At 34.7% G+C, this 27828-nt stretch overlaps 2 protein-coding genes across 2 annotated transcripts in view; both read right to left on the bottom strand.

The window, feature by feature from the left end:
- Positions 1-8897, bottom strand: part of LOC139125227 (putative ankyrin repeat protein RF_0381) — a 49736-nt gene extending 40839 nt beyond the window's left edge. The window contains exons 1-3 of the mRNA XM_070691325.1: positions 8781-8897; positions 7175-7306; positions 5044-5130 (exon numbers count right to left, since the gene is read on the bottom strand). Of these exons, the coding sequence (XP_070547426.1) occupies positions 5044-5130; positions 7175-7306; positions 8781-8897 (336 nt within the window). The remainder of the gene's footprint in view (positions 1-5043; positions 5131-7174; positions 7307-8780) is intronic.
- The window catches only part of LOC139125229 (uncharacterized), a 496067-nt gene that overhangs the window by 366070 nt on the left and 102169 nt on the right, over positions 1-27828 (bottom strand). The window lies entirely within an intron of this gene.

Raw genomic sequence — 27828 nt, 5'->3', positions numbered from 1 at the left:
AACATTTTAGGGTCTTTTGTGGAGACATTCTCAATTTCAGCAATTGTACCATTTCTCCAACAACGTTCATAATGCCGTAATTTTTTATCAAACTTATACTGGGCATGTTTGAAGGCACAACGCAATTCTCGTTTGAAACGGGAGTTGCCTAATCGACAAGACAAGAACAACTGTTCTTTTTCATGCATGGATTTCCAGAGGGTATTAAGCTCATCATTCCAATAAGGTTTAGTATGCCGATACCTTTTTTAGTTCGTCCAATAAAATGTTGAGATGGCAACAAGTTATCCATTTCTTTGACAATACAATCACATAGTTCTGAGTACATGCCATCAATACACTGTTGATTTTCACGACAAGTTGTAATATTGTCAATGATACCCATCAATAAACGTCGGGTAATTTCAGAACCCATAAATGATGCAGGAATATTACCAAGTTTGTACTTTTTTGTCCAAATTTACCATTACTTGTGACACGCTCATGAACATCGTCAAGATGACGTGCACAATTCAACCTTGGAATAAAATCAAAACTAATGGCGGAATGGTCAGGCTGTCTACATCGATTGCCCAACAAGGGTACTAGATTGTTCTCATCTACAATTTGAGACGTAGTTTGACTGTAAAATTTTTGACTGTAAAATTTACACATTGATGAAGACAGTCATGTGATACAGCAAAATAGTCCACTACGGCCTTACCTCTGGTGGATATCGATGTGTAATTATCATTTAAATGATCTGCCTATGAATCTGCACAACAAATAAAATGGTAAGGGTTTTAGAGAAGAATATTTTTAACCAAATATGGCAAAATAATTCCCAAAAATTAACATGAAATTTCACCATGTCTTCTTCAGGTTACCTGTACAAATCGGCACACAGAATTCAAAGGTAATGTGATTATCAGTCTAATAGAAATGCCCCAACATACAAAAAATGCAAATTTTGCCAAAAGTTCACCATGTCAGTAAAGTAATGAAAAGTAATGACAGAAATGAAAGTAATTGGATAAACAGTTTCAAAGAACATTTTTGACCAAAAATTATTGCAAAATTGCCTAAGATACAATATACAAGTTAATTTAACCTTGATTTAAAGTTTGTAAGGGAGATGGTTATGTCTCTCTGCAAAAACACCATATAAACTGCATGCTATTGTATATTGAATGAGCTAGGAAATATATAACCTGTATGCTGGTGAGAGTGGAATATTTCTGATGAGGTGTTGGAAATTGATGATAGTAAAAAGTTGAAATCATCTCTCTTGTTATATAGCCTACTAGAAAGGTGACCATTGGAATAAAAATTAAGGAAAATATCCAGATATGAAAATATCCAGATATGACTAGTTTATGCCAATTCACCAAGAGAGAGACTTTGGGCAGATATATGCACTTTAAACATAAAGAGTTGAATCAAGAAAGGATCTATCAGAAGAAAACACTGCATGAAAACCCGATAATTCAGATAAATTCACATTAATGAGTTGCCTGTATTATAGTATAATACACGTGAATTCACATGAATCCACATGAATACAGGCTTGCTGAATACAAAAAATGGATTCTTGACTGTATTCATCTGTATATGCACTCTTCAACTAAAATACAGGCAATAATCCATGTTAATACAGTAAGTATTATAGGGTTTTATGCAGTGAAAGGAATGAAGTTATATTTCATATTAGAGTAATATTTTGTGTAGCACATTTTAAATTTACTATATTTCTGATAACCAAAGGGTTACCATTTCTTTAAATATGATGGGAGTAATGAAATTCTTGATTTGCAAAGGTTGCATTTCGATAAGCTGGTCAAAGTAATTGCGACCATATCATCGAATTAGTGTCAGGTTATTTATACATAGGTATTGACTTGTCTTCACCTGATATCTCATGAATAATTTTATTGAAGCTTATGAGTATGGATCTTGGTTACACAGAGGCTGGAAATGTGGGACTGGTCTGGAATTTGGCAATACACTCAAAGTCACTTAAAATCCCAAAACTTTCAAGGACTTCCGGGGAAAGTATGGACTCTGAGTACAGACCCCGGGTGAATAGTCATCAACCAAGTATTGCTGAACAATTAACATAACCAGATATGAACTGAATGTACGGTACTCACATATTTTACAACAGGTTCATTAATAGTAGTACGCTTCACAGAACAATCAGATATCTGTTATATCATTATATGTAGCAGGTTTCATCGACTTTCTCACAATACTCTCAGAGTAACATCACTTAATTTAATATGCAAGTGAGCTGTTTATTAACATGACATTCCTCAATGCTTCATGGGACAATTAGATATCTATCAGATCAACATATGTAGCGCATTTCATCAAATTTAATGCTGTAATTTTGATGAAATATCACTAATTACAAAGTTCATTAAATATGTAAATGAACCCTTAATTAACTTCACATTACTGAATACTTGACAACACAGTCAGATATCTGTCGGATCCGTATCTGCATCAGATGTCAAAAATGCAAATGAATCCGTAATTAACTTGACATTGCTCAGCGTTTCAAAGCATGAATAAATCTTTATCAGATCAATATCTGTAGCAGGTTTCACCAAATTTGGTGCCGTAATTTTATAATTATAATTAAATATGTAAATGAACCCTTAATTAACTTCACACTACTAAATGCTTTACAACACAGTCAGACATCTGTCGGATCAGTATCTGCAGCAGATTTCATCAAATTTGGTGCATTTATTTCGGAGTTATGACTATTACAAAGCTTCATAAAATATGCAAATGAGTTATTTATTAACTTGACACTGCCCAATGCTTCTAAATACAATTAGCTATATAACAGATCAATATGTGTTGCATGTATCATCACATTTGATGCAGGAATTTCAGAGTTATTTCACTATTTACAAAAGTTCATGAAATATGCAAATGAGCAGATATTTGCCATGACACACAGTATCATCATAATTTTCTGAGATTGTCATCTGTGAAAAACTTTCATGAAATTTTGTGCAGTATTTCTTGATATATGTCGACCAAAATAATGAATAATATTCACCACAGATTAATTCTAAATCCAAGTATATATCCCCACTCAGGAAAGTTCATTAAAATATGCAAATAAGGAATTGACTGAAATGTTCTCATTAAATATGCAAATTAAGAATTGGCCCAAGTAAAAATGTTAAATGACTTTTAATAATATTGTATCATAGTATCTTTAATGTACAAAGCAATCCGTCAGCTTTGGTCTATAGTCAAGACAGATAAATATCCTTAATTAGGAAAGTTCATTAAATTTGCAAATAAGGAATTGGCTAAAGTAAAAATGCTTAATGACTTTTAATGTTGTATCATAGTATTTTTAATGTACATACCAAGTTTCATCAAATTCATGACGGGACGCTTGCATCTAAAAAACTGTGCACTTTTTTGGGCTATTTCTGCACTGATAATATGCAATCTTAAGTAAGTAGTTATATCAGATATAATCAGACATTACATAACGCTTAGTCAACAACTTTACATATCAATAGCTTGGCCGGTACTACTTTATGCCAAGGTATTGTACAGTGAAGCGGCACAAACTCAGTCTCGTGTCAACCTTGATAACAGTATTATCATTTCAGGACATCGGAATTTGTTCTTACTTTTATTAATTGAACTAACATATGGCTTGTAGTATAATTATAGGTCCTATTCTGTGAAAATCAGGGTACAATGTTCAAAGAAGTTCAAGGGGAACGATTGTCTGTATGAGTGAAGTGTGTAAGGCAGAGATGTCTTCCCTGTACACCCACTTAATCGCTATCTCTAATCACATATTGCAAACAGCTTACGAGAGCTCCATACCCCTTGAAACCCCTATTTCAAGGGTGAATGTGCATTGAATATGCACTGTTTTTTAGATGGAAACGACCCCTAATGTCGGTCTAGTCAATAAAGATAAATATCCCTAGCTTCAAAAGTTCATTAAATGTGCAAATTAAGAGTTTGATGAAGTAAAAATGCTTTAATGACTTTCAATAATGTTAAATCGTAGTATCTTCAATATAGATACCAAGTCTTGTCAATTTTGATCAAGTCAAATCAGAAATATATCCCTAATTAGGAAAGTTCATTAAATATGCAAATTATCCATTACCTTTTATGTCACCCCTTAATATCTTTCACAGCTGATATATCTTGGTGTGATCAACAGTTGTAGCAAATCTCATCAAATTGTGTAAAGTCGTTGTCAATTTATCTTTTTTTTCTAAAATCATTAATTATGCAAATGAGCAAAAAGTAAGCAAGCAACACCCACCAAAAACTAATCAGTTCTTGCCATTTGCAAACTGAATCTATGTATCAGATTTCATTCCGATCTGATGAGCCGTTTTTGAGATATCGAGCACACAGACAGAGACAGACGGACAGACACACAGACAGACACACAGACATCGCTACGACATTTGCTCACGTGTGTGAACATGTGAGCAAAAAAATGGATGTAGTCTTGAGACAGAAAAATTGCCATTGTCTTAATTTCACTGTACTGGAAATAATATGTGATATTTTTGTTCTGCTAACAAGGGATTTTATAGAATGTTTACTATGCATTGAAAGACTCCTCCTTTATGCTGTATGTATCAATTAAATCGTTAAAGGCACTGTTTGCAATCCCAGGGATCACCTTTGTTCTAGTCTGTAAGTGGATTGTGGAGGTGTGATAGCCTTTTGTTTTCCATTGAAATTGTAATCTTGTGGGTAAATTTTTTGATGAGACAATCTGGCGCCAACGCAGGCCTTTAATATCTCTTGTATATTGCTGATTTTTTACTTTGTTTATAACTTCAGATTTTTTCATTAGGGTGACACCATGCCACCAATAGATGTCTGTAGATACGCAAGAAGCTATCATTTCTTTTTATTAAATATGTTTCAGGCAGATATAAGATAAAACAGTCTAGCATAATCCACGGAATTTAGTGGTGTCCATATACTGCAGGTACACATGTAAATATTACATATCCTAAATTGCAGCAACTATTTTGTTACAGTACTCACTCCATTGTTGACATCAGCACCCTTCTCCAAAAGACATTTCACCATTTCCTGACTTCCACTTTTCACAGCATACCCAAGAGAGGTTAGCTAGGGTCAGAAAGATGAGTTAAAATACATTTTAGTTTGAGTTAATCCCAATAAAGTCTGGAAAAGCAAATTGATTTTTATCTAACTCTGTAATGTACACATACATGTACAATTGTCAGAGGAAGTGGATGCAATGTGTAAAATGTAAAAAGACATAAAGCAATTTAACAAGTAAATTATTTTGACAGCAATCTTCTTCACTCAATATTCACAAAAAAATATTATTCTTTTTCTTTGACGTATTGTATTCAACATTCCTCACATGTATTAAGGAGAAACAGTAATAAAATCATTTTGCATTGACTGTAATACTGTTGAATACTGTTTCGTACATTTTTTATCAGGTCACAATACCAGAATTATGTGAATTATGAAGTTATTGATACAGACTATCTTGCTAATGCTATCAACAAATAAGGAAAATGAAGGAGGTAGCTGTAAAATCACATGGAGGGGAAATTGGACCAATCTGACATTGCAACAATATGTTGATACTGAGATTTTCTACCTCAGGTTTAAATCAAATGATTTGCTATATTAGAGAGTACTCCTAAAGTTGTGAAAAGGACTTAATTTTGAAAATGAACTTTGTCATCTATTGTTGGGATTGCTTGATATCTAGAGCTATTTGTGAGTATGATGTTCTCTCATAACAGAAGCGTATGCACAACAATTTATATCAAGATGCAAGGTCAAAGGCCTTATGTGTTCAATATCTTGAATAATAGCAAATCAAATTGATCTCAGAATTTACATTTATGTACAGAATTTACATTTATGTGTCTCAACTTCTCAGATATTCTTTCCTTAGTAGGGCTTGTGATTCCTACACGGATTTTCAAATGAGACACAGCTTATTAGTATCAAAACTAGTGAGACAGGGATATACATCCAAAAGACTCGTGAGGACTTTCAAAAAGTTCTACGGTCGATATTATGACATTGTGGCCAAATATGACACCTCGGTCACTCAAATGATTAGCGACAGCATTCCCGGCTTTGACTTATAACAGTGATTCATATACTGTATCACTTCATACAATATTAGACAATTTTGGGACCAATCCTGACGGGTGTAGCATGCTAGCAGGGTACGCTTACCCATTCCGGACACCTGGTACAACCACTAACTATCAGTGGTTCAGGATGGTCCTACTTAAATTTGTAAATCTCAAATGTCCCATGGACCTGGTAATGTATTACCTTGAATGAAAATGATTATTGGACCAGTTTAATGTCATATTATGTAAAGATCCATGCAGAATTGCATAGTGTTGTCAGATTCAGGAATGCCAAACATAAATGCATGTTTTGAGATTTTTGCCTCAAATTATAGTCTAAACAGCCCGACTGTTAACGAGAAGTTTTATAATATGAGTTATTATGTCCATAAAAAGGTATTTACATTGAACTATTTATGAAACTAGACCTTCATAAAACGTAAAGTGAACACAATAATGAGGATCACCCAGCTTCAGTATTTTATATTGGCCAAGCAGACAGAATAACATTTCACAGATAAATGAAACATGCTAGGCTGCTTTACAGAAACTATTGCAATCGATGAGTTTCACAGTTGTAATTCTGGAATTGTGACTGACAACTGATATCTGTGTGTGGCTTGACATTTTCAATTCTGCTGCTGCTATGCATGGGGATAAAATACCACAAACAATAATATATGTTGACGTATATGCTTAAAAATAAAGGGAAAGTGAAATCATTAGTGACACTATTTGTGTTGAGGATAAATCTATAATCTGTGCATATCCCTTTTGCTAACAAAATGCTTTGAGTCCAGTTATGATAAGCTATTGTTCATTCAATATATGATCCCATCTTAATTTATGATGATTCATAGACCATTGTAAAGCCAAGCTAACTCACGTCAGAGTGAATAAAATTCAGAAAGGGGATATTAGAGGTTGGTTGATAAGATATATGAATGTAAAGTCATATCCAGCCATAGCAGTATGCAACATAAACTGTAATGGCATGATTCATGCCATTAAGTAGATTAAAGTTGCTATGTTTTAGGTTTTACCGAGTAATATGAATCCTCCCGTTCTTCTTCAGTTCCATCAAATTCCATATTGATGTTTGATGCTTTACTAGCAATCAGATCCACCATGTCCACAGATTCCTCCCTCACAGCAAGATACAGCGTTGACCATTCCTTTAATAAGAAAAATAATAGTCACTGGTTATAACTAACTGTGATTTCGTCATTACTTCCCGAATGGAACTCTTTTATAAGTTTAACCTAATTCACAGATATCAAAGATTACTTGTTTGAGTAATTGTTTACAGTATATTGATTTGGATCCTTTAGTAGCTCTACCAGTATATGATAATGTTACACTAAAATTAGATAACTTACATGGGGTTTTATGAAACTGCTGTAACAATGCAAGTACAGAGGGTTAATAAATTTAAATCAATTAATGACACATTCTTCGATTCAAGAGCGTATGAGTTTGGATGTTATAATGTCTTTGTGTGAGAACACAGGCAACGCTGTTGATGGCTTTTGAATAAATAAGAACTAACATTTTTTGTCCAATACTAAGACTGTAACATATCACTGATTGTTAATATCCAACAGCTGTGACTTTAGCATTAATTTTTCCATTTTATCATGATGATAAAATTTTCCAATTTTCTCTTAGTATTACACTTTAAATCATTTCTATTTGCCTCCTATTGGAGATGGATTAGCTGAATTAAGTTCGGTACCGTTAAAGTCATTTTATAAGACGCGTCTTTTATTATGATGTTGCAAATTTTGAACTCGAACTGTTTCCTCAGAGAAGGGGTGCGACTTATACCGGATTTTTCTGAGAGTACGCCCACTCGAAAAACCGCCCATGGGCGGTTATTTGGGGGGGGGGGGGCCCTTATTAAGAATTTTAAATTTCATCTCAACCTTTGTCTACGGCATTTCAACTTGACTCCCCTTGAAAAAAATTACCTACGCAAAGGTCAAAAAGTTTTATATAGCGTACAAAATAAAATAAGTTACACTTTTAAGATAATTACTTCGGCGATATATGTCCGTATCCCCCTATTTACGCTACTAAAATGCAGGTGGAATGATCCAGAAGAACGCACAATGCCGACAATGATTGACAGATGAAGCAGGAGCCAGGAATTTTCCATTCTGCACGATGGGGATCATGAAATAAATAAAATGACTATCATAAAAAATAACTCTGTTTCATTATTTTTTTATTTAATGTACATCATTACTTTTCAGGTTTTATTCGCTTTGATACAAAATCTGATGATTTTCTTCGCGCAAATTTGTTGCATTCACAAACGTAACAGTAGTAGTAATCCCTAGTAGAAATGGTATGATCCACAATTGTTTACGATTATTGACCTCTTTGCGTGCAACGAATGTGAAACACTGTATCTATTTTCACACGTTCGACTACTTTGATTAACTTGTCACACTTACAAACTAGGTCAACCTCAGAACACGTGCACACGTCAAAATCTGATCGATGATTTTCTTCGCTTAAATTTGAATGCGTTCGACAAACCATGGAGGTAGTAGAGAAGGAGTCACAACTGAGATAATTACGTTTATTACTATTGTGCACCATTGTCTAACACCCCTTTCCCGCCATCTGTGTTGCCGACGGTACCTTCGCAACCGCACCGAGTGAAATTAACCTTGGTTTGCTCATGCGACTCAGTTTCTCCACAGTGTTGTAACGCATGCGCAAAGACTGTATTTGCGTAGCTTGGGTCAAGTGCGTCATGATAGTGTGAGAACCGACACGTTCCGTCCACGAAAAGTGAAGTTACAAGGAATTAAGGTTTTCATTCTCAAAATCTTGGTAATTTTAACGTCGTTTTTATATACTTTACATTCGATCGCAGGAACCTTTCCTTGTTAGAATGAAAGTTCTGATCACGAACTTTTCAATCATGTACTGAGTATGGTGCAGCGGACTGCAGCACTGCCGTGAGCGTGGGTTAAACTTGTAGCGTTTCCCGGGTGTTTAATGACGCGACGCGACGCCAGCGACGCCATAGGCGACGCTGCGACGCTTTGTTTCAATGCATCGTACGTGTTGTTTTTATATCGCGACCATTCATTAAAGTCATGGACGTAGCAGTTAAAAGCTATGCTTTCTTATTTAACCTTAAATATCATTAATGCCAGTACAACATGATAAAACACGGCAAGAACCAAGAACTGGATTTGGAAAAAGTTGGCGTGTTAACAATGCTGCTCTACGATGTATGGCATTTTTTTTGTAATGGCAAGCTATCATCAACTCAGTCTCCGCGCCTTTGCAGATACAAAAGCTCCCTTCCTCAATTATCTGTTCCTCGACCTCTTTAACATCGTGTACATCAAAATCAGTGGAACGACTCGAACTTCCCGACGCGACGCTTGGACACGTGACGCCATGTTTGAAGACCTGTCAACTGCCGAGGGACGGCCGAAACACCCGAACAACCCCGAACGAACTTAATCTTGATAACTCCTAGATTTTTTAGATAATAATTGGCGGTAAATTTTTACCGAATTACGGCCCTGGGCCGTATTTTAGCTACAGGTGTGAAGCAGACAATGTAGCCATTTTCTGTTTAATGGCCCTGGGCGTACTCCTTCGTCAACAAGTAGGTTGAGAAATGTGTGAAGTACAGTAATACAATTTTATTAAAACACAAGGAACAATAAAGTATCAACTTTTGATGAACATAGCCAACCTCAGTGGTGGCCGGTAGTGTGACAGATCTACAGAAAAAGGGGTGCGACTTATAATGCATTCATTCTCCATTTTCGATTTTTTTACGGATTTCATCCTACACAAGTCAATCAAAGGAGGGTGTGACTTATAATGCATATGCATCTTATACAATTACTTTAATGGTATTTCAAGACCGAGTAAATGAGTGCCATTCCTGTTTAGTGAATATCTTGTTCACATTTAAAAATGCAGTCATAAACACAGGTTGATGATATGCATGTGTGTGCACACCAAACAATAAGTTAAATTACTTTGACACAGTTTGAAAGTAAAATCATCAATTTCAAAATAATGTCAAAAGTTGAATATATTTGGGCTTTAATCCCTCGAATATGATTGTCAAATCTGTGTGTTGACTCAAGAATATTTGTTTGACCGAAGTGAGCATATGTAAAATAATGTTGAGACACTACATATTAATATTATGCTGATGCAATAAGACATCAAGAAATCATAGTCGGCCAGATATTATATTAACATATTAACAACCCATCAAAACGTCTCATACCAAACATGTATCATTGCTGACGGTCTGCAGGTAATGTCTTTTGATCATTTGACTTAACATTAAAGGAAGAGGTCAAATTCAAATAGGTGGTACCTTCGGAGGTATTAGCGGTATAACTCTAACCCTGGAGGGACAGGCGGAAAAGCAGTTAGCAGTTTTTAATGAGCTTCCATGCATACTAACACAGCCAAATACCACAATATTTCGTACATAAACAGTATATCGTTGTTTTGAAGTCTTTTGATTTTGCTGACAGTTATTTTTATGTAGGTTTGCATCTACATGTATATACACATCAAAACCATCAGTGCAGTCACCAGCCATAGAAAATCCCTTGTATACCATAGTAGTATACCAGTCATTTAATAATGTATCCTGAATGGAAGTTCATCATATTTTAAGTTGAACTTCTTTCACTTGACATTTCGCAGCTTGAATTCTCCTTGAATAAGCAATTTTCCTCAAATGAGCAAGTGAATTAGTGAATTAGGAAAATATTGGCTGGGACCAGTAAATACTGCCATGAAAAACAATTTTATTTTACTGCTACAACGGGCACAATATGTCGCGTCTGCTGGCTATTTTTACTCAGTCATCATACCTGAGAGACTGCCCATATGCATATGCATGCTAACGTCAAAGCTCTTGCAACATTAGGGCATTAATTTGTGGATGTCTAAGAAAGCAATAGATGCAATGAGTGCAGGAATAGACACAGTTGTAGCTGTCCATCAAGAAAGAAGCAAGAGTCAACAAACCACTACAAAGAACCTGGTCCAGTATTTTATAATTGTTATACAACTTTGTCGAGATAAAAATCTGTTTTGTCCTTATGACCATTAGGTAGCACCTTTTGGCCATGCATTAATAATAGGTACAATTTTCTTTGCCACTTCAGCTTTCAATTCACTTTGGCGAATGGGCAGCACACAACTGGACTGTGCATCAACTTATTTTTTGTGACATGGTTTGATTCATGTTCACATGCTAGCAGAAATTCACACTGAAGTGTAAATGCTGGCGGTGAAAAAGAACTTGTGCCTTGATTCTGATTTGAATGGGCCCTGAAGTTCCACAAGAACATTAAAGTAAAATATATACTTGCATGTGTATTAACGTTTCTGCATTCTTTTGAAGCCCTTACTTACGTAACTACCGGTATGTTTTAAAATGTACATGCAAAACAATGAATTACATCTGGCTTTATTGTGCAACAACACATCAGCACAGAATTGTAAAAAGGTTTGAGTACTGATACTGTCATATTTGATAAAGTTATCAACTCAGTGGAGAAGGACGCGAGTAGCAAGTGCCGGTCAACAAAAGATCATGTAAATAATCATCTTACTCTTGGGCAATTGTGTAATCTTCTCATTTTACTTTAACCTGCTACTGCTACAACAACTTACAGCACCATTAGCTTTCATAAGAATTTGCATATACATTACTCATGTGATCGCATGCTTATGGTGAAGTCAGACAAACACACTATCCTTATCTAATTGAGAAAGTTGTACAATCACGTATTTCACCACTGTTAACAATACATCATATATACAACATGGTTGTATTAACACTTACGTGATGACCATTAGTGCAACTTCTTGACAGATTAACATCAGAACCATGCTCAATTAATAATCTTGTGACATCAATATTGTTTTTCATTACCGCTATGTGAATAGGTGCTAGTTGAATCTATCAAAAAAAAAGAGAGTTCATAATTAAAGGCACACAGTCTATATTTTGGATATTATTTGTCAAATTTTGCATTCTTTGAGACTTTAATTACTTTGATTTATATATTGTAGCATATTTGAACAGCTGTATACCAATGTTTTCAGCTTTAAAGACAGAACGAATAATCAGAATGAAGGCAATTACAAGAAGAATGTTTCTGTGCCAGAAAATTAAATTTTGTTTCTGTAAAAGAATATATATGCTTAAAATATGCATGCTGTTCCATCAGCAAACTTTGGTTTACAGCATACAGAGGTTAAACATTGTACTCTTAATGTCATGCATTGAGATGTTTCATAACTATTATAAACAGAAGTGTGAAAGGTATCATAAATGTTGGAACAATTCGGAACCAGAAAAAGTACAGTGTTCATTCTATCTACCTGTGAGAAAGTTGGTATTTGTACATGTTTATAATATTTTCTCCCCCACTTCACAATAATGATGCACTGATGCCAATGGCCAATACACAGACAACTCATGTATCAGCAGAACCATTAGTAGTAGTAGAATTCCATGATTTCCTCTTGGGGAGGAAATTCACCTTGGTTACGGGCCATTGCTGGCAAACTTAAGGTTCAAAATCAGGTATTCCTACCAAAGCCACTACAAAAATGCAACGATGAGTACAATTTCCCCAGGTATAAATGTATGACTATGATATAGAGTATCGTAATACATAAGCACAATGCAAATTGTGATGCCTTGTCGTGATTACCATGGAGCTCAGTACCAAGTTGTAGTTGACGATATTGCAAAAGAAACCAGAGTTGATACGGTAACACTTCTTTGTATAGTTTATGATCTTATATTGAATGGTTGGCCCAGCAATTTCACAAATATGAACAAGGTTGTATTGTTTTGGTTACTTGAGTGGTGATTCCAAAGAAGTTTTGCGAAAAATTGTTAGAAGGGCTTCAATGGAAACACCCTGGAGTATTTGCAAAGAAAGCACATGGCAAAATATTGATGCAGATATCGAAAGTAAAAGTAAAAATACCGTCAAGGACACTATGTGCTCACATTCAGTTTGAATTGGTCCATTCAAGAAATATTTAAACCAGGAAAAACAAGAATGACAAAAGCAAATAAGGTCTCCAACTTAAGTACTGGAGGTCATCTTTAGGAACATGCATATCAAGCAATGGGACAAGCAGATCCTAAATACAAATGCCAACAACAAAAAATAGACAGAGAAGGCTTGATAAAAAGAAAAGGTGGGAGTGGGCAAAAACATGTACAAGGGATCTGGTATAAAAGTAATGCTACCTCATCAATCTTCTAGACCCTACCCCCTCCTGAATATCAAATGTTCCACCACTTGGTATTACATAAGGCCAGCTGCCCAAGATGACAGGAAATGTATTTACAACCTTGAGGATTTTTTAATTAATCATTCTAATGTAAACAGCACTTAAGTTAGTCACAGATAGTGAAATGCCTTCCACTGTGGGCGGTGATTACAACATCTGGAATTATCCTGGATCCAAATTTCTCATCAGTTCTTGTGTGTCTTACATAGAAAAGTTGCAAAAATTGGTCCGCAATGAAAAAATTCACCTCAGCTTTGTTTTCTGGATCAAATTTTCCTACAAATTGATACCAAATATGACAAAATTATGTTCACAGCCGTTGAAACTGTCTCACAACATATCCTGGTTTGGTGTAGGTCATTTAAGGTCACAAACTGAGAAAATTACCTAAAATATAAAAATTGGGGGGTTTCCCAACACTTTGAGCAGAAAATCTATCTAATAACATCCCTCGGGACTTTATACCAAATTACAAAGCTATCAAACAATAATTTTGAGAACGAGTTTTCTTGAGCAAAAATGACAATATTGTCTTAAACAAGTCCCTGAAGCTACTATAGACATGGATACAAATTAAGTATTTCCTGACTGTATGAAATTATCTCACTTAGGTCATCCTAGGGACTTGTACACCAAATATTAAAGCTGTCTGACCAGCGGTTTTGAAAGAACAAGCAACTCAACAGTTGACAGAGCTCTGCTGTGTTATGTAGAATAACCTTTTGTGACACATGTATTGATGAAGAAGGTGGAAGCTTTGATTAACATTGTATTTTTTCTGTTGAATAAGTTGAGACTGTACATACTCAGAGAAAGCACACTGAAGAGACAAATGTTTGAAACTTAAGAAGTTCAAGGTCATCAAAAGCATTATAAGGAATCATGTAACACTTTCATTGCACTGTTTACACAGATTGCATAATTGCTATAAATAGCACATGAGGAATCTTACAGCCCAGCTTTACCATAAAACCCTATCACTTTGACCACTCTTTTAATTGACCACTCTATTTTTTTCCTCAAAAAGTAATTTTATTTTATCCTTACCAAGTCAACCATAATGGAAATTAGAACTTTCTCTATCTCTATCTCTATCTCTATTGACTATTTTGAGCAATTTCTTTTAGATAACATACAGGGCACAATAAATGACGGTTCAGAATATGTCAAAGTTGGGATTCAGGAAAGTTGCCTTTACATGTTTTAATCCTCCAAAATGCGTGTACGTAGCGTCCAATCAATTTATTGAAAATTGAAATTGAAATCACCTTCAAAATGCTATTTTCATTTCAATGAAATGACAACCAATATTTAATATTCGTTTTTTCAGACAAAATTTTTATTTTACAGATTTTTTGGCACGGTTTTCGCGGCCAATCAATTCTCAAAAATATTAAAATTCATTTTAGCACAAAAAGCGTTATTTAAATGATTGAAATAGAATTTTATTTTTCATATTCATCTTAATTGAAAATACCAATTGATAGACCAATTTAATAAAGCTTCTATTATTTGGTTATTAATGAAACATAAATCAGTTTCGCCTTGTTCATATTTTGAATCCGAAGTGCAATTATCAGTAAAAACAAAATAAAATTTAATCTATTAATTCTATTTTATTTCTTAAATTTCAAAATCACGTGTTCTGGATTATTTTAAAGGAAAGTTGCTTGTTTTTACATTATAAAATGTATCCTAAAATGATGTTTTCATTGTCAACAAAACAAAAAAAAATCATTACCAGTATCAAAATATTACCTAATCTTAAAATGAAAAAATAGGACTATTTTCAAGATTCGTAAAATTTATTACGGGACATTGTACGTATTTGATGAAGAACAAAATGAAGAGAAAGGAAACTCTTTGAAATAAAATCATGTCTTACCGATTTAAGAGGAATTTGCAATTTTACTTTGGTGCGTGCGAAAATTAGAAATTGAAAATTGAAAATTGTAAGTTTCAACCTTTTTTCATTTTTTTGAAAATGGTCGAAAGACGACTTATTTGAATTGCTGTTCCCGGCCCTCTACCGGCCAGTGGGTGAGCAGCATCAATGCGTACGAGACTTACGGTTTCCGCAACGCATACTTGTTCCCGCGCTTACTGCATGTGCTGCCGAAGACTGGCCACCGAAGACGATATAAAGGAAATTGAGGGCAACTCCACACATTAGCCCTACGAGTATGGCGAGAGTGTCCGGCTTTGGCTACGCCGCCGTGGGAACGGCGTAGCCAAAGCTGGACACTCTCTCCATACTCGTAGGACTACTCCACACATCGGCTCTACCAAGATTGTTTAGTATTACGATGTGGTGAATAAAAGGATCATTGCATTTATTTTGTGTGGAATACATGGTGAGACACCAGCGAATCGATAGTGCTTTGACCTAGTCATGTGATCTGGGTCCCCGGTAAACCGGTTTGTTGATTGAGTGATTCGTCTTAACGGTGTTTCTGAACAAAAAATAGTGACAATGTCACTGGTCGCTCCCATATAGTTATCAAAAACAAGCTAAAATCAAGCTAAAAGATTTTTTTATCACAAATAGAAACAATTCCCCAACAAAATAAAATTATACAAATTTCACCAGAATTTGATCAAATCTTACTGACGTCACCCGTAAAAACCTCTACACTAAGTTTCAACTCAATGGGACGTGTGGTTTCAGAGTTAAAAAAAATTTTTGATCAAAAATGAAAAAAAATAGCCAAAAAATGCAAATATGCAAATTTCACCACGATTTGCCCAGATTTGAGAAGGTCACTCCTATGCACTTCCATACCAAGTTTCAAATCAATCAGACTTGTGGTTTCAGAGAAGAAGATTTTTTTACCAAAAATGGGAGAAAATTACAAAAAAATTCATGAAAAATAGCAAGTCCAAGATACTGCCCAAGATGTGCACAATCATTTCAGGTCAGCCCAAAGTACTTACATGCTAATTTTTCATCTAATCTGCTCAGTGGCTATTGAGATTTTCAATAAAATGTAAACTTGTAAACATATATACATATGGCTATGGGAGCTAACAAATTACCCAATGGTCGACAGAGCTCTGCTGTGTTATGAAAGAGCAACGTTTTGTGACATATGTATTGATGAAGAAGGTTGAGATCTTTGATAGCTCATTTCAGGATGGCCTGACCTAAAATGGCAAAATTAGCTGCAAAAATACAAAATTGATGATTTCATCATAATTATGTATAAAAATGTATACCAAATATCAAAGCTATCACATGAGTAACTTTTGAGAAACAAATATTTTGACCAAAAACGGCAAAAACTGACCCAAAATACAAAAATTGAAGATTTCATCAAATATCACTATATCACACTAAGAGAACCCCCAGGAACCTGTATACCAAATATCAAAGGCATCAGACAAGTAGTTTTTGAGAAACACATTTTTTGACCAAAAATGGCAAAAATTGCACCAAAAATACAAAATTGCAGATTTCATCATATATTCTGTATATCATATTTAGTTTATCTGTAGGAACCTGTATACCAAATATCAAAGCTGTCAGACGAGCGGTTTTGATGAAATAAATTTTTGACCAAAAATGACAAAAAAATTCCTTAAAAATACAGATTGGCTTATTTCATTACAATTTGAACAAATCCAAGTTGGGCTATCCCGAGGGACCTGTATACCAAATATCAAAGCTGTCAGACGAGCGGTTTTGATGAAATAAATTTTTGACCAAAAATGACAAAAAAATTCCTTAAAAATACAGATTTGCTTATTTCATCACAATTTGAAACAAATCCAAGTTGGGTTATCCCTAGGGACCTGTATACCAAATATCAAAGCTGTCAGACGAGCGGTTTTGATGAAATAAATTTTTGACCAAAAATGACAAAAAATTCCTTAAAAATACAGATTGGCTTATTTCATTACAATTTGAACAAATCCAAGTTGGGCTATCCCGAGGGACCTGTATACCAAATATCAAAGCTGTCAGACGAGCGGTTTTGATGAAATAATATTTTGACCAAAAAATGACAAAAAAATTCCTTAAAAATACAGATTTGCTTATTTCATCAATTTGAAGAAATCAAAGTTGGGCTATCCCTAGGGACCTGTATACCAAATATCAAAGCTGTCAGACAAGCGGTTTTGATGAAATAAATTTTTGACCAAAAATGACAAAAAAATTTCTTAAAAATACAGATTTGCATATTTCATCACAATTTGAACAAATCCAAGTTGGGTTATCGCTAGGGACCTGTATACCAAATATCAAAGCTGTCTGACCAGCGGTTATGAAGAAGGAGATTTTTTACCAAAAACGCCTTTTTTGGCACTAATTTGCATATTTTTGGCAATGACAACTTCATTTGAACAAAATCTCATCTACAGCCCATCATCCATGTACACACCAAATATCAAGATGTAATGTGCAGCGGTTTTGGAGTTTTTGATGTTGACGGACAGACATACAGACATACAGACATACAGACATACATACATACAGACATTTTCCTAGCCTATAAGAATAGCTTCCATTGCCATATATACATATGGCTATGGGAGCTAAAATGGGGTTCCTTCATCAGTCGCTCCCTTGTTTTTTATCCCCTCCGCTTGGTTGTGTGATGAAGTCATCTTCGTCGTCGAGGACAAGCCAGATTCGTTATTGACAGAGTTCAGAGAGTTAGCCACTCTAATGATTGACTATAGTGAGCGATCCGTTGTGTGGTGTCATATTATAATTAACATGACCCAGCATCGACCGGAGTTTCTAGACGCTTATAAGAATTTTTGTTTTGGGGCATATTTTGAGCGTTGCTAGTGCTCGTTATGTTAACAGTAAATGTTGTACTAATCATTGGTCATTGTTCCGATTGTGGTGTCGCTTAATTTCATGTATTTCACAAAATCTGCGCACTGATCTCTCGCTTAATCCTGAGAGATTATGATCAGGAAAGAAGTCTTTCAAAGTACATGCTATCTCGCGGTGTGTTTTACCTTCAAAACAACCATTTGCCGCATAAATTCTTCAGAGACTAAGGGAGACAACTCCATTTTAAATTTACCGCAGTTCTTGCGTTGACGGAAGCCGTAAATCTCGCACGCATCGCTGCTCGCCCACTGGCCGGTAGAGGGCCAGGAACAGCAAAGAAATTGAAATAACATGTAAGTCGTTTTTCGACCATTTTCAAAAAATGAAAATGGTGAAACTTACCGTTTTCAATTTTCAATTTTCGCAAGTAACAAAATGAACAGCCAATTCATTTTCAATTAGTTGTACATGATTTAATATTAACGAGTTTCGATTCTCATCAGTTTTGTTCTCCTTCAAAAGTCAAAATTATCCTATATTTTATATTTTACTAAAATCGGAAGAAATACCATTTTTGTTATGTTAAGATAGAACAAAGTTGAAGACTTGAAATTACTTTTATGCTTTGTTGAGAATGGCAACATCATTTTTTAAAAATGAATTAAAAATCAAAATATGAAACAAGGAACGTTTAATAAAAGTAAACCCGAACTTGTGTCTACAAATCTTATGAATGAAACAGAATTAATTGATTACAGCTTAATTTGTGTTTACTGAAAATTGCTTTTCGGATTCAAAATATAAAGAAGGCGAAACAGAATTATGTTTCATTAATAATGAAATATCAGAAGCTTTATTTAAAACGGGCTGTCAATCGTTTTTTTTCCAACGAAGATAAAAATGAAAAATAATTTTCGATTTAAAACATTTCAAATGTTGCTTTCTATGCCAAAAGGCTGTTTAATATTTTTGGGAATTGATTGGCCGCGAAAACCGTACCAAAAAATCGGTAAAATAAAAATTTTGTCTGCAAAAACGAATATTAAAAATTGGTTGTTATTTCATTAAAATGAAAATTGCATTTTAAAGGTGATTTCAATTTTCAATTTTCAATAAATTGGTTGGACGCTACGTACACGCATTCTCCAAGATGGTAACATTTCACTATGAACTATCAAAAAAAGTTTAACGTTCTGATAATTCTACACTAAAATTATTTTGGCTTTGATGATTTCCTAATTAATTCAATTATTTAAAATCATTTTAATTATTTTTTTCTGGGTGAATTGATAGGGTTTATACAGTACAAGAATTACATACAATGTAAGTCAAATTTTGACCAAAATGACAAAAAATTCCTTAAAATACACATTTGCATATTTCATCACAATTTGAACAAATCTAAGTTGGGTTACCCCTAGGGACCTGTATTCCAAATAACAAAGCGTCTGACCAGCGGTTACGAAGAAGAAGATTTTTTACCAAAAACACCTTTTTTGGCATTAATTTGCCTATTTTCAACAATATCAAAAAATTAAAAACAGTTTCTCAAAATCATATTTTTCATCTACACAACAAATATCAAATCAGTAAGTACTGCGGTTCTCAAGATATTTGAGTGGACGGACGCCTCACAAACGGACATACATGCATACATACATACATACATACAGACTGACGACGGACGCCAGACGGATACCCATCCAATAGCTTCTATAGACTATAGTCTATAGTAGCTAAAAATACAAATTTGTATATTTCAGGACAATTTCCACATATCTAACTATTGTCATCTCTGTACGTCTGTATACCAAATACAAAAGCTGTCTATCCAGGGGCTAAAAAGAAAATACTGTTTAAGATTTTTTACCAAAAATAGTGACAATGTCACTGGTCGCTCCCATATAGTTATCAAAAACAAGCTAAAATCAAGCTAAAGATTTTTTTATCACAAATAGAAACAATTCCCCCAATAAAATAAAATTATGCAAATTTCACCAGAATTTGATCAAATCTTACTGACGTCACCCGTAAAAACCTCTACACTAAGTTTCAACTCAATCGGACGTGTGGTTTCAGAGAAAAAAAAAATTTGATCAAAAATGAAAAAAATAGCCCAAAAATGCAAATATGCAAATTTCACCACGATTTGCCCAGATTTGGGAAAGGTCACTCCTATGCACTTCCATACCAAGTTTCAAATCAATCAGACTTGTGGTTTCAGAGAAGAAGATTTTTTGACCAAAAATGGGAGAAAATTACAAAAAAATTCATGAAAAATAGCAAGTCCAAGATACTGACCCAAGATGTGCACAATCATTTCAGGTCAGCCCAAAGTACTTACATGCTAATTTTTCCGGCTGACTTGCAGTGTGTTTGCAAGGTTATATCTGATTGGTCGATTGTCATTATTCACAGCAACTTAGGGAGTTTATTTGCATTATTCAATTATATCGGTGAGATTCTGCCAACCAATTGGATAACAGCTTTCAAATCGCTGCAAGTCGCCCCAATTTTTTATCTAATCTGCTCGGTGGCTATTGAGATTTTCAATAAAATGTAAACTTGTAAACATATATACATATGGCTATGGGAGCTAACAAGCGACCCATGGTCGACAGAGCTCTGCTGTGTTATGTAGAGAGCAACTTTTTGTGACATATGTATTGATGAAGAAGGTTGAGATCTTTGATAGCTCATTTCAGGATGGCCTGACCTAAAATGGCAAAATTAGCCGCAAAAATACAAAATTGATGATTTCATCACAATTATGTATAAAAATGTATACCAAATATCAAAGCTATCACATGAGTAACTTTTGAGAAACAAATATTTTGACCAAAAACGGCAAAAACTGACCCAAAATACAAAAATTGAAGATTTCATCAAATTTCACTATATCACACTAAGAGAACCCCCAGGAACCTGTATACCAAATATCAAAGGCATCAGACGAGTAGTTTTTGAGAAACACATTTTTTGACCAAAAATGGCAAAAATTGAACCAAAAATACAAAATTGCAGATTTCATCATATATTCTATATATCATATTTAGTTTATCTGTAGGAACCTGTATACCAAATATCAAAGCTGTCAGACGAGCGGTTTTGATGAAATAATTTTTGACCAAAATGACAAAAGAATTCCTTAAAAATACAGATTTGCTTATTTCATCACAATTTGAACAAATCCAAGTTGGGTTATCCCTTGGGACCTGTATACCAAATATCAAAGCTGTCAGACGAGCGGTTTTGATGAAATAAATTTTTGACCAAAAATGACAAAAAAATCCTTAAAATACAGATTGGCTTATTTCATCACAATTTGAACAAATCCAAGTTGGGTTATCCCTAGGGACCTGTATACCAAATATCAAAGCTGTCAGCAAGCGGTTTTGATGAAATAATTTTTGACCAAAAATGACAAAAAAATTCCTTAAAAATACAGATTTGCGTATTTCATCACAATTTGAACAATTTCACTATATCACACTAAGAGAACCCCAGGAACCTGTATACCAAATATCAAAGGCATCAGACAATTAGTTTTAGAGAAACACATTTTTTGACCAAAATGGCAAAAATTGCACCAAAAATACAAAATTGCAGATTTCATCATATATTCTGTATATCATATTTAGTTTATCTGTAGGAACCTGTATACCAAATATCAAAGCTGTCAGATGAGTGGTTTTGATGAAATAAATTGTTGACCAAAAATGACAAAAAAATTCCTTAAAAATACAGATTTGCGTATTTCATCACAATTTGAACAATTTCACTATATCACACTAAGAGAACCCCCAGGAACCTGTATACCAAATATCAAAGGCATCAGACAATTAGTTTTAGAGAAACATATTTTTTGACCAAAATGCCAAAAAATTGCACCAAAAATACAAAATTGCAGATGCAATTTCATCATATATATTCTGAATCAATATTTAGTTTATCTCTAGGAACCTGTATACCAAATATCAAAGGTGTCAGACGAGCGGTTTTGTGATGAAATAAATTTTTGACCAAAAATGACAAAAAAATTCCTTAAAAATACAGATTTGCTTATTTCATCACAATTTCAACAAATCCAAGTTGGGTTATCCCTAGGGACCTGTATACCAAATATCAAAGCTGTCAGACGAGCGGTTTTGATGAAATAAATTTTTGACCAAAAATGACAAAAAAATTACTTAAAATACAGATTTGCTATTTCATCACAATTTGAACAAATCCAAGTTGGGTTATCCCTAGGGACCTGTATACCAAATATCAAAGCTGTCTGACTAGCGGTTATGAAGAAGAAGATTTTTTACCAAAAACGCCTTTTTTGGCACTAATTTGCATATTTTCAACAATATCAAAAAATCAAAAAAAGCACAATCATTTCAGGTCAGCCCAAAGTACTTACATGCTAATTTTTCATGTAATCTGCTCAGTGGTTATTGAGATTTTCAATTTTGACTGTTTTTACATTTTTTCACTTAATTTGCATATTTTTGGCAATGACAACTTCATTTGAACAAAATCTCATCTACCGGTACAGCCCATCATCCATGTACACACCAAATATCAAGATGAAATGTGCAGCGGTTTTGGAGTTTTTGATGTTGACGGACAGACATACAGACATACAGACATACAGACATTTCCCTAGCCTATAAGAATAGCTTCCATTGCCATATATACATATGGCTATGGGAGCTAAAAATGACAAAATTGCTCCAAAATAGTAATTTTCCCAATTTTGTCATAATTTCAACAAATTAGAAGAGTAACACCCTTGCAAACATCCAACCCAAATTTGACAGCAATAGGGCTGGCAATTTCAGAGAAGAAGAATTTTTACTGAAAATGAGAAAAATCACCAAAAAATTCAGCAAAATACAAATTAAGGATATCTTCACAATATTTGTAAAATTGTATAAAGTTCACCTAAGGTACTTGCACACAAATTTTCAAAGCAATCAAAACAGCGGTTCTTGAGTTATTGATTCTTGACCATTTTCACATTTTGTAAGCTCATTTGCATAATTTTGGCAACGCAGACTTCATTTGAACAAAATCCCATCTATAGCCCAGGATGCATCCACACACCAAATACCAAGCTGAAACGTGCAGCGGTTTGCGTGTTTTTGATGTTGACGGACATACTGTACGTACATACATACATACATACATACATACATACATACATACATACAGACGCCATCGACTTCAGCTTATACGATAACCTCACATTGGTATAACCAAATGTGAGTTAAAAACATGTTCAGTTTGTCAAAGACCAAGACATATGCCCACTAAATTACCTGTACATCCATGGGTTTGGCCAATGAGAATTTTCAAAGACTTCAAATTGATTTTTGTGAAGACAATAATACATTTGTATTTTTTAGTTCTTGTTGATTGTCATTCATAGTGATTAGATGTAAAACCAATGAAAAGTGTAACAGCTAATCATACCATTGATGAGCCCAGACTTGTGTTTGCAGGACATTGTATACCTTGAGCAATCAGTTTCAGATAATGGTCCATAATTCACATCTATCTTATGAATTTGGTATAATTATGAAAAGGAATGGCATTAACCATATTAAAGTAGCTGCATATCACCCCACATCAAACAGTGCTACTGATTGCAGTGAGGCTGGTGAAGGAAGATTTCACTAAACAAGTCTTAGCAGGAGATGCGTCTTTGTCTCTGAAATGTCAAATTGCTAAATTTCTGTTTAGATACAGAACTACACCTCAAAGTATAACAGGGTGTAAGTCCAGCTGAAATGTTATGTAATCGTCAGATTCACAACAGCTTACAATTGGTAAAACACAAGCTTGCAAAGCATGAGCACATTTAGTCATAAGCTGTCCGCGAGCGGTCCTACTAATTACTGCCCATCACTGCCCGTTGACTGCCCTTCAAGAAATTAACCTTCAAATTACTGTAATCAGTTGATATCTCAATACCAAAGAAGTTTATGAATATAAAGCTACAAATTAAGAGTCTGTTTTACTCTGAATGCCCAAGTCCTGTCTCAAAACAACCATCAATAATTGTAGCGCTAAGTTCTCGATGGGCAGTGTTCAGACATCGAATGTGCATGATCAGCACTTGTTTGAAAATCAATGTCTGTGGGGTCTGGGACGACTATTTTGTTTGGTTTTATAGTGAGAAATGATTTTGGTATGAGATATTAACTGATTACAGTAATTGGAAGGCTAATTTCCTGAGGGGCAGCGGTCAGACGTTGACGGGTAGTATATAAGCTGAAGTGGTGATGCATGTACAAACGCACGATTAGCATTGCTATTCGTTCGAAAACAATGTCTTTCGGATCTGGGACTATTATTTCATTTGTTTTTACAAAGAGTAGTGGTCTTTGGTATTACGATATCAACTGATTACAGAAATTTGAAGGTTAATTTCCTTGCAGGCAGTGACAGGCAGTAATTAGTAGGACCCGTCAGCACGTCGTTTTCCAAATTTGAAAACCGTGAAAGGGAAAACCACAGGACGATAGACCTAGATTGTAATAACTTTGTAATTGTGTGCCATCGTTTGGTCCGTTTCAAGGTTAATTGACTCTGAATAACCTAATCATGGTCGTGACTCCCGTTTTTGACATAACTATATCAATACCCGTCGGGATTGAGTGTTCATTGCGTCCCCTTTCACTTTGACCTGCACTTTGAATCAACCCGATCGGTCACTCGCCGATTTTTGAAACCTGGTAAATAAAGTTCTTCAAAGCCACATATAATATTCCATTCTTCATGATGTAAAGATCAATGTCTCATTCATATTTTTATTGGACAAATATATCAACTTTTTAGTGTTTGGAAATAAGCATGTTTCAATAATTTACATAGGGGACTTCAATGATATATTTACTCAGCCTTTCGCTCACACAGCACTGTACTTCAATGGAGCTTTTATCACTGTTTTACAAGTGACTTTGATTGTAAGTTTTCATTCGATCAAGGTGATGTAATAAATGCTGATCAGCACTTATGATGTACAGACCCTCACTTCACTATCGCTCGCACTTCAATTGTACAGTGATTGTGAGGGAGGCCTCATCAGTCGCATTCCTTATTCATTTGTTGTCATACATACCTCGCCATAATATTCAATGTTAGCCCACTTAGATTTATCAATCTTAGCATTGAAGAGAGTGCATGACAGTTTTTCACATAACAGACAAAGCCCGCCTTACTGAATATCTACTATGTTAAGTTCAGTTAAGGAGTCCAGTGTTTCCTGTTAAAAACTTCTTGCAAAGCATATGACACACTTACATATTCAAAGTCGCCGTACATGCAGCTTGTATATTCACAATTGTACCCGCGATCTTCATGAAGTTCATTAACTTCAGCATTATGGCTCAATAACAATGGTACAAGATCAAATTTTGCTTCCCTAACTGCGATGTATAGTGGAGACCATTCACCCTAAAAATTAAGAAAAATTAAATTCATTATGGATACAGCTACTCAGATTACACAAATAATATATTCTCTGTAAATGAGTTAAAGAAGTAGAAAAAGACTAGGCTCTAAGAAACTAGTCAATAAGAGCATGAATAAACAACAAGCAAAGCAAAGCTGCTATAGGTTAAAATGTTCACGTAATAAGAGTCTTAAAGACTAAATGTGATGTCTTTACAATTTAAGTACCATGGCATAAAGAATATATAAATGAATATTGCATGAAAATGAAGGGAACTGCTGGTTAGGAACCTTGGTTATGAGGTTTCAAGTAGCTTGCAAACATGGTTGAAGGCCAAAGTCTTGATTCTAGGGACTCATGTGAATCCTTTACATAAAGAGCACCACACATTGTCTGTACAATTAGATAATAACATATCATACATTTTTATAATTTATGCCACTAAAAAGTAGGACCGACATATACATAAACGTAATGAAATACTAAAGACAAGTTATATTAACAAGCTATCTAATTTTACATTTGACAGAACTACTCAGTACTAGTACACACATGACATTGCATTCCTACAGCAGAATGATTACCAGGAAAATTCCACTGAAATCAATCCTATATGAAATGCTTCACCTCATAATGACCTGCGCACCCTAAATTATTTGAAATTAATGGGATTAACCATTTCAAAGAAGATTTATTGAATAAAAATGGCAAACATTGCTCAAAAATACAGATACGCACATTCCACCATAATTTCATTGAACCCTATTTTCATCACCCTTAGAAACCTGTAAACATATTTAAAAGCAAGTGGACTAATGGTTTGACAGAAAAAGATTTGTCAAAAATGGCAAAAAAGGAGAATAAATTCATTAAAAATAGAAAGCAGCTGGTATTGGCATCAATTCAATAAGGCTTAAGGATGTACAATCGGGAAAATATAAGCGTACTGCGCCGATTTAGGCGCAGAAATGTATCCATAGTAACCACGCGCGCATAGTGACGTTCCGAACGTTTTTGCGTTGTACAAAATGTCGTCTGCATTAAAGGAAAATCGCGTCGAGAAAATGTTCAGCGTACCCTGAAAACACGCTGGAAGGTACGAGAATTCAGCAAAGAGATAAAAAAATGCAACATGACCGTAGCCTGTACAGCGTAAGTCAGAAGTGTGACGTCTGATTCGCTATACAAGAGCAGGTCGTGGTTATAATTCCAATGATAGTGTCGCTAGTAAACCTACCGGAGAATGGAAGAATGGAAGAATGGCTGTCGCATTGTCGATTTGAGTGAACTAGCCGAAAATCTTGACACTTGTGTTAGTTGCGGGCTTGCCTTTACGATTGTCATCGTGTATTGGAGAAACGCCAAGTTCACGGCCTCGGCTCCTGGCTCCACGTAGTGTGTGACAACTTAGCCTACTTAGCCTGCAGCGAAGTCAACCTAATCCCCACCGATAAGCGTCACGGCAATAAATATTACGTGATTTGTTTGTATGCTGTATTTATATATAGACTCTAAAACGTAGAAGAACCTAAAAGTCTTTGCGTTGTTCTGTCAATTCCCTCTCATTAAAGTTTACAGGTAGGCTTGAATCATGACCATACCTGGACAAGGCCACTGCAGGTAGCCACTGCAGGTCAGCAGCATTTGAAGAGCGCCCCCGCGCGACGAACCCGGGAGAGCATGTTTATCGCCAGAACCTGTAAATCCTAGTTAGATTTTGCAAAATTGTGAAAAATCGAGCTCGGTGACCAACTAAACAAAATGTGGTTTTGAAAATTCACAAAAAGAGCTATTATCTGGCAAAGTTTGAGAAAATTGACATTAGTAGAAACTATGAATAATAGTAAATTACCCTCTCCCATTCCTAAAATTTGGGCATATTTGTTGCAATTTTGGTTAACAAATAAATATGATGACTTTTAACTCAATTTTAATGTAAGTAAAATCTTCAAAGTAGCTTAGGTTTATAATTTCTTTATTCTTTTACAGAGTAAACGTGAAAAATGCAATCATGATATAAATAAGAAAATGATGACCTGTTTTATTGATTTTTAGTGATTTTGTGAAAAACCGTGAATTTTTAATGTCATTTTGTAAAAATAGCGTCACAGGACACTGAAGCTCCTCAAGTGTGA

Source organism: Ptychodera flava (genome assembly GCF_041260155.1).
Source record: "Ptychodera flava strain L36383 chromosome 3 unlocalized genomic scaffold, AS_Pfla_20210202 Scaffold_25__1_contigs__length_14229661_pilon, whole genome shotgun sequence".
Classification (NCBI taxonomy): domain Eukaryota; kingdom Metazoa; phylum Hemichordata; class Enteropneusta; family Ptychoderidae; genus Ptychodera; species Ptychodera flava.
Note: the sequence above shows the minus strand (reverse complement) of the source record. Positions and strands in the feature narration are given on the sequence as shown.